Here is an 8,548-nt window from a genome sequence, read left to right on the forward strand (position 1 = left end):
AAAGATCAAGTCAGCTTCATACTACTTAAAAAACATGTTTTAGAACAGGTTATGCTGTATATTTTTTTATTTAAAACTTAAAAATATTTATAATCATATTTTAAAGAAAATCTTTAAAAGAAAAGGCAAGTTTCCTTTAAAACAAAAATAATAAGAGCTTAGTAACTTGGCTGTTTCCTAGCTCTGAAAATGATTTATTTCATAATAAAACCTAAACCAATGAAGAAAAATGTTAGGCTATTTTCCTTTGGTATTTAATATTATTATTATAATAAATGATTTCTGCTTTATTGTTACAAAGAGTGGAAAACATAAATCCATGAATCTGTATAGTAAAAACTGTCCACCATGATATCTTATTAACATTAAAGCAAACAGGTATAAATGAAAACTATGTTGGTCTATAACAAATTAGGTTACTAAGTAATGATGACTTATTATTATGCAATAAATGAGGAATTCCCTTAACATCAGTTTGCAGTTTGGTAATAACCTATATTCAGTTAGTGAGTAGAAACTTTGGTTTTCAAAAGAGTTAATCTTTTTACCAAAATTGAATAATATAAAAAAGGAACGCTAAATAAGTTCCTTACTCAATACCCTGGAGAATGTTAATTCAGCGGGTATCACATGTGACACGCAGATTTATTTCAAATGCAGTGAGAACAGCAGTTGGCAAACTTTTTCTGTAGAAGGCAAATATTCTTACAAATTAGTAACAGCTTAACAATTTGGATGTTTTGGCAGAGGTCTTTGGGGTCCATTTAGTCTCTGCTGCAATTGACTCTGCCGTTGTAGTGTGAAGCAGCCATAGGATGTAAATGAATAAGCCTACTTGTGTTCCAATAAAACTTTATTTATAGACACTAAAATTTGAATTTAATATAATTTTCACATGTCACAAACATTCTTCTTCTTTGGATTTTTTTCCAACCACTTAAAAAGGTAAAAAGCAATCTTAGCTCTGGCCCACAGGCTGTATGTACTACGCCCACCTCTGCCTGAGGTTAACTCCAATGGCCACCTTGAAAAATTAAAAACCATGATAAGGGTTAAATTATGTTACAGCCTGAAACAGATTCAATGCTAGAGTGGGCAGATATTAACTAAAGCAGGCACTATCAACATGTGTCTTAAACACTGTGGAGAACGTGTAATAAAGCATTCAAAAGCATAACATTCCAAGGACTTAATTTGAATGTACTGATAACAACTGAACAAGATTTTCTCTAAAGAAAAGCTCTAAATCCTTCCTGCTCTTTAAGATATATAATCTGGTAGGTAGTAAGCTACTTGGTTTAGGTGTAGTAGTATCATAAAAGGGACACAATACCGACTTGTCTTTTAAATCAGAATTTATAAACATCCTCACCTTCAGGAAAAGATCCATTTCTGGCTGGGTTTCATCCGTATGAATGAGGTAACATCTGACAGCGTTACTCCACAGAGAGTGTGAAAACAAGGGAGTAACTTGTAATAAACTAGCTACGGCAATATCCCAGTCATCTGAAAGTAAAATTTACCATAAGGTCATGAAAAAGAAAATCACCAGAAAAACATCTGACAAGATGACTTTTTTAAAAGTCTGAAAAAACACAACAGGCAAGGTAGAATGGAATCCGATCTCACTCATGAATACTGACACAGTTTCTGGAATAACATATTAGAAGGTGAACAGTTCTCTACCCTCAAATTCTATCCTTGGGAATAAAGCAATCAATGTTGCCAGTGGTCCTTGTTGCTGGGGCACCACTGATTCCAGTCAGGTATCTTGAACCTATGTTACGTGAGCTGCTCAATGAGTTTGCAACTTCAGGAGAGCCTACATTCCCAGGCTGGCCTATAGTTTTACCTACTTATTATTCTTGAGATATATTAAGTCAAAAAGAAACTTTAAGAATAGCATAAGATGTAATGCTATTTAGTGAGAAAGAACATTTTAAGACATATTTGGCTAATTCAAAAGTCATAATTAAAAAATTATTTTCATTTTGCTAATAGACAATTTTGTAGTTTTAAGAAAAAAGAGTGGAGCTACTTATAACACTCAGATCTGCACTGGTATTGAAAAAAAATTTTTTTTTAAAGATTTTATTTATTTATTTCAGAGAGAGAGAGAGAGCACAAGTAGGCAGAGAGGCAGGCAGAGGGAGAGGGAGAAGCAGGCTCTCCACTGAGCAGGGAGCCCGACGTGGGGCTGGATCCCAGGACTCCAGGATCACGACCTGAGCCGAAGGCAGCCACTTAACCGACTGAGCCACCCAGGCGCCCCTGGTATTGAAATTCTGAACAGACCTTAGAGCTGTTTGGACACCAAATTATATAAAAATAATGAAAATATTCTTTTGACTAAGGATACTACATTGCATAAGTGAGGTTTTATATTCCATTCTGCAACCTTCTCCAACCTTTAACAGCATCAAAGACATGGAGGAAAAGACCAAGACCTGCTTTTCAGTTAATCTACATTAGATTGTCACTGATCAACGGTAACACCTAGAATTCAGGCCGGACGCTAAGTTTTTAGAACCTGACTGGCCAGTCTGGCTGTGGAGCATCACCTGGATCCCAATGTGAAAGATGTAAGTTAATGAGCCCTTTGTCAGTGACAGCACCAGTATATGCTGGTTTGGCAGTGGAAGACACCTAGGATAAAAATCTCCTGCCCTGCTGATGGTCTTTCTTCCAGTACACACAAGATTATAGTACCTGAACAGTCACTACCAAGGTAATTGGCAAATGGCATGTGTTACCTCTGTTGACATTTGCAAAGGGTCCTTCCACATCTATAGAACTATGGGCAAACTCAGGGCCCCTGAAGGACTGCTGAAGCTGGATCATACTCCCTATGGAAGGTTCACTTCCCAAGGCTCCTCCGGTCCAGTATTCACACTGGGTTCCAGCAGCTGTAAATGCAAGAGATTTCATCTTATGAAAACCAAATTACTGAATGTTCAAAAAGTTATCACATATACTAAACAGGATTTTTTTTAATACATCCACCTTTCCTCTTTATTTTTTTTAATTTTTTTTATTAACATATAATGTATTATTTGTTTCAGAGGTACAGATCTGTGATTCATCAGTCTTACACAATTTACAGCTCTCACCATAGTACATACCCTCCCCAATGTCCATCACCCAGCCACCCCATCCCTCCCACCCCCTCTACTCCAGCATAAACAGGATTTCTAATTTTAAAAAATGCTCCAATATTATAAATACAGAAAATATTCAATCTTTAATGATTTTGAAAATACTCTGTCACCAACTTCTGGCAAGTTCTAAGGTGCTGGTTAACATAATTCTGGTTATCATCTCAAATTCAAAGAGGGGATTAAAAAGAGAAAGACGAAAAGAAATAAATTATATAACAATCAAAGGAACTGTAACAACAGAAGCAGTTAAAAATATCCCCATACAAAAATTTTAAACATTTCTAACATTATGGTTTAGGTGTCAGTGTAAAATTGGAAGGAGAGAATTTCAAAGGAAGACCATTACCAACACACCTGTAATTAAGATTGGTAATTCATTAGGATGTAAGCTAAGGATGTAAAAAGTACATCTTCTTTAACCTCCCAGAGTAACAAAATTAATGTCTGAATCAACAGGTACTTATGAACATCTTGATTTTTTTAAAAGATTTATTATTTATTTGAAAGAGAGAGAGAGAGAGCACTTAAAGTGGGGGGCGGGGCGGGGGGGGAGAGAGAAGCAGACTCCCTGCTGAGCATGGAACCTTACGTGGAGCTTGATCCCAGGACACTGAGATCATGACCTGAGCTGAAATCAATAGTCAGATGCTTAACCGACAGAGCCACCCAGGTGATCTTTGATATTTTTTTTAAATAAATTACATTTGCCAGAATATCTACACGCATCCTTGACTAAATAGGAGTACACTAGTAATGGGCTCAATCTCTGGCAAAAATAAGATTATTATTTGTAGGTCTTTGAATGTGAAATGAGTGATGTTCCCTCAAGCATTCTCTCTTCAGGTTTAAATCAAAATATGAAGAAAGACCTAGGAGGAAATATTAATTTTAACTGGCCAAGGCAATTACAATATAATAGTTTGGAAACACTGTACATTTTAACATATGTCAACACTGAAATAACCACTAAGATGAATGTGGGGGCATAAGAGCATCCTCTTAGCCACTCAAATCCAGTAAGAATTACTTCATTTTTTTTCCCCTCAAAAGTTGGTAATAAAAATCCTTGGATGCTGGTCAGACTCCAGTGGTTCTAAAATGCAAATTAAGAGGCAATTATCAGTTGCCGTATTTTACTTCAATATCAGTTTGTAAGATAAAATGCATGGGGTACCTGGGTGGCTCAGTCTGTTAAGCACTGGACTCTTGATTTCGGCTCAGATCAAGATCTCAGGGTCATGAGATCGAGCCCTGAGTTGGGCTCCATGCTGAGCGTGGAGCCTGCTTAAGATTCTCTCTCTCCTCTGCCCATAGCTCCCCTCAACCCCTGCTAGCATGCTCTCTCTCTCAAAAAAAAAAAAAAAGAATAAAATGCAGTTTCCTATAAATGAGAGACTGCATTTTTACACTGCATTTACAATAGAATCTTTTTCATTTTTCAGTATCAATCACAGTTTATTAATATTTTCTTGGAACACGGGAGCCCCTTTCATTCTAGGACTCCACGCTTTTCTTTATTTGTAGAAAAAAACGTATTTTATATGTTTAATTATAAAATAAAAACTTTCTGAGTAGCTTACAAAACTGCAATGGAAGCCACTCAGCGGAATATCATGCAGATATTCTAATGGATAGTTGCAAAGAATATATCATTATGTGGAAAAATAAGGTGACAGAGACTATGAACTGTCCCTCCAATACCCATCCTCCCCTTCTACCTTTAGTAACAGAATTTCAAATTTAGGTGGATACATGACTCTCCTACTAATGTTTACACTTTCCAGTCTTCCTGCTTGTAGTTCTGGCCAATGGGGTTTGAGGAGTAATCTGTATACCTTTCAGAGTGTGCTTTCAAGGAGAGGAAAGGATTCCCTTTACTCTTCCCTTGGCTAAAATGTAGATGTCATGGTGAGACCTGGAGGAGCTGTCCTACACCAGAAAGAGAAAAGCTATGGGGTGAGTTTGGCAGAGCAATTAAGACAGAAGGAAACCTGGCACCTAACAATGTCGTGGACTTTACGGAAAATTGCTGTTGTAACAGCTGAGAGAGAGGGAGAAAGTGCAACTCTATTTGTAAGAGCAACCACTTGTAACTTATAAAAGGATTCAAAGTTGGCTCTACGATATCATTACACCTATACTGAAGGCTCAAAATATTATACATAGGAAGTAAATTTACCAGTACCATCTGTACAGTTGTCATCTGAATCAGACTCTCCAGGATCAAATATTTGGATGCCCTGAGCCTGGAGCCTCTGAAGTTTGCTCTCCAACTCTCGCTTAGCCCTCAGTAAATCCTGGATTTCATTTTCCTTGGTCTCCCTAAAAATCTTTAAAAGACAAATATCAATTTTGAAACCTTTTCCACAATCAAAAGGTTGTGTCATCAACTCAATAGAAAAATCTTTCATTCATAAAACCAATATTCATTTGGTCCTGATCTTTTTTGTAACTGGAACCCGCTGGAATTCTGGCAGGAGCCCTGTCTGTGGCATGGGGCTGTCTTGTGCACTGCTGATATTTAGCAAATTTGTCCCCCTCCCACTAGATGCCAGTAATGCCTTCCCATACAAAATATCCCCAAATATTTCCAAATGCCTTTCCCCCCATATGGAAATACTTTCCTATTGCAATATTCACTTTTTAAAACTTCTTCCTTGAAGCAATCTCAAGTTTACCAGGTCCAACTCAAAAATGTAAGAAGTGCTCTACTCTGGTTCTTAGAACCTTCAGGGCTCCTACATCATTCACTTCTATTTATCTATGCAGCATTATATAAACTTTTAAAATATGCTGTTTTTATTCTATGTCACTTTGGGGGTAAAAATGTAAGGAATTTACCTTGAATTGCCTTTTCACTTTATCTCTGTCATGTTCAAATGTCGCTGCCCTCTCCATTGCTTGGTATTTTGCTTCTAAAGCACTTTCCTTTTCCCGAAGTATTTTCTGATAAGTTTTTTGAAGGGCCTGAAATAATGGACCTTGTTATTTCTAACAAAAATAGTATTCCTCCCAAATTTCACATTATCCTAGCTACATACTATATACATATCTCAGAATTGTAATAATCTACTATTTTACGTTATCAAGAACTACATATTGCCATTTTATTCAAACATGGAATGAAAAAAAATGCAAACATGCTTGAACTGTAGTAAATGAAGACACTTCAACACTAAACTTTTAATAGAAATTAATACTTTTTCTTTGAAATACTGTGCCAAATTCTTAATCTTCCCATGCCTCAGTTTTCCTATCTTTAACAGAACAGAAAGTGTAATTTATAAGGCTTAACTTGAGGGATAATTAATTCTGCATAACCATGCACTCCTTGGCTCCATGTCTTCCTCATTTTGCTATCCCAGAGCCCTCTTGGTGCCAGATACATTGAAGGCCTCCAGTAAATGTCTGACTGAATGGGTTAAATAAATACAGAAGAGTTTTTTAATGCCTAGATATGTGAGAAAGGAATCAAAAGGGCTACATAAGAAAAGGGGCAGGTTAGTTAAGAAATCAGTTTAGGCCCCAAGAGAGTATGTCCCCTCAAATTAAAATGCAGAGTGGTTTCTATTTAACTTTCAAAACTACTCCATAAGGTAACAGGAGGAACCTGAGACTGTGACATTTGTCAGCTCTTACTGCACTCTGCCCTGGTTGATCCAGCCCTTTTTCCTATCCCTATAATGTGCAGTGTCCACTGGACAATGGCTTGGGAGCATGAAATCAGGTATCTGAAATGCATCAGGTCCATTTTTCACACGCAAGGGCATCAAGACTGCCCAGTAAGAAAACTGGTAAGACAACAGGTAGACTGCTGATAAGGAGTTCTTCCCAGATAACAGTCTAATAATACAACAGCTAGTGGGGGAGGGGTGACTAGAATGCCTAGTCTAGAAGGAAGAAGGCTCTTCCTATCAGAAAAATCAGTCTGAGGTATTTATTCATTTTAACTGTGATGAACCCAGGAACACCTGGGGTGTCTCTTCCACAGTTTAAAAAAACAAAACAGTAAAATCACAACCCTCAGAGAGTCCCCAAACTGATGGCACAGAGTCTTACAACTGTGGTCATAGAAAAGGAACCTTTTGCTTTATATACTATTTTGATAGTCAAAATACATCTACTACAGGGAGCCCACGCAATAATTGTTTTTTGAGTAAATTAATCAAATGGATTAAGGTAATTTGACTACACCTAGGGAACGTTTTCAATCACAGCAGTTAAAATGGTGAAAATCATTTCATAAAAATTCACTTCAAGATCATTAAAACTCAAAAGCTTCACGCTAAGAAACTGAGAGGTATGTAAAATTTAAGGGGGGAGGCGGGGAGTGGAGTTAAAAACTCCTAGGGAAAGTTTGATGAGTTGCTTCGACAGATGTCACCATAGTCTTTTGTGTGTCCGTGTGCTCTGGGCTGACCTACTTCCCTGGAGTCCCCTGCTGATTGGCATTTGCTGCTTCAGGACACTTTCAGGCTAATTGCTTCGCGGTGTGTGAATGAACGGACCAGAAATAGAAGAGGGGCGGGGTTAGTTAAGGACTCAGTTTAGACCCCCAAGAAACATGTCCCCTCAAATTAAAATGCAGAGCGGTTTCTACTCAACTTTCAAAACTACTTGGTTTGCAGAGGGGACAGGATGGACGGAGGGCAGAGTCAGGCGTCCAGAGTCCAGCCTGGCAGCGCCCGGGCGTGCACCGGCCTTCCCGACTCTCAGCTCCTCCACGTCCCGGCTGCCCCAGGCGCGCACCCGAGCGCGGCGTTACCTGCAGCTCGGCCCGCAGGCGCTTGTTCTCCGTGTCCAGCTTGGCCTCGCGGCGGCCCATGGACAGCAACTCCTGATTCTTGCTGACCCGGAAGATCTCGTATTCCTTCTTCAGCCGCTCGTACTCAGCCGCCGCGTACTCCAGCTCGGGCACGGACGAGCCGGTAGACTTAAAGCTAGCCCCCAGCAGCCCGCCGCCACCCGCCCCGCGGGGCAGCGACCCGGGCCCTGCCCCCGCCGCCGCTGCTGCCGCGCCACGGCGGAACGAGCTGCGCAGCAGGCGGGCCTTGGGCTTCACCTCTACCGGGATCTCGCAGGCCTCGCCGCCGCCCGCCCCATAAGTGTCCTCGATCACCTCCCCGCCCGCGGGGCTCACGAGCGACGAGGCGGTCCCCATTACGCCTGTGGCCGCCCCTACTAGCCAGCGGGGTACCAGGAGGGGGCGGGACGCGGCAAACGAGACGGGGCGGGGCGGGACGGATGGGGCGGGGCGCAGGGCGGGCGCGACTGTGGGGCGGGGCAGCAGGAAGGGGCGGGACACAGAGCAAGGAGGGCGGGGCGGATGGATGAGGGGCAGCGGGACGGGGCGGGACAGAGCGCAAGGTAGGCGGGGCAGGATGGAGGGG

General features: G+C 40.5%; 1 protein-coding gene across 5 annotated transcripts in view; it reads right to left on the minus strand.

Annotated features, from left to right (window-relative positions):
* The window catches only part of NPHP3 (nephrocystin 3), a 52,116-nt gene extending 43,760 nt beyond the window's left edge, over positions 1-8,356 (minus strand). For 3 of the 5 annotated variants that reach the window (XR_004677390.1, XM_034994805.1, XM_034994796.1), the window contains exons 1-5: positions 7,924-8,356; positions 6,000-6,125; positions 5,338-5,488; positions 2,754-2,906; positions 1,373-1,506 (exon numbers count right to left, since the gene is read on the minus strand). Coding sequence is in view for 4 of the 5 variants with exons in the window: in XM_034994805.1 (XP_034850696.1) it covers positions 1,373-1,506; positions 2,754-2,906; positions 5,338-5,488; positions 6,000-6,125; positions 7,924-8,319 (960 nt within the window). In the remaining variant the exon portion in view is untranslated. The remainder of the gene's footprint in view (positions 1-1,372; positions 1,507-2,753; positions 2,907-5,337; positions 5,489-5,999; positions 6,126-7,923) is intronic. The other 2 variants (XM_034994787.1, XM_034994778.1) reach the window with 2 other exon arrangements.
* Between the last annotated feature and the right edge of the window lie 192 nt (positions 8,357-8,548).

Source organism: Mirounga leonina, unplaced genomic scaffold (assembly GCF_011800145.1).
Source record: "Mirounga leonina isolate KUSES-001 unplaced genomic scaffold, KU_Mleo_1.0 Mir_115, whole genome shotgun sequence".
NCBI classification, from domain to species: Eukaryota; Metazoa; Chordata; class Mammalia; order Carnivora; family Phocidae; genus Mirounga; species Mirounga leonina.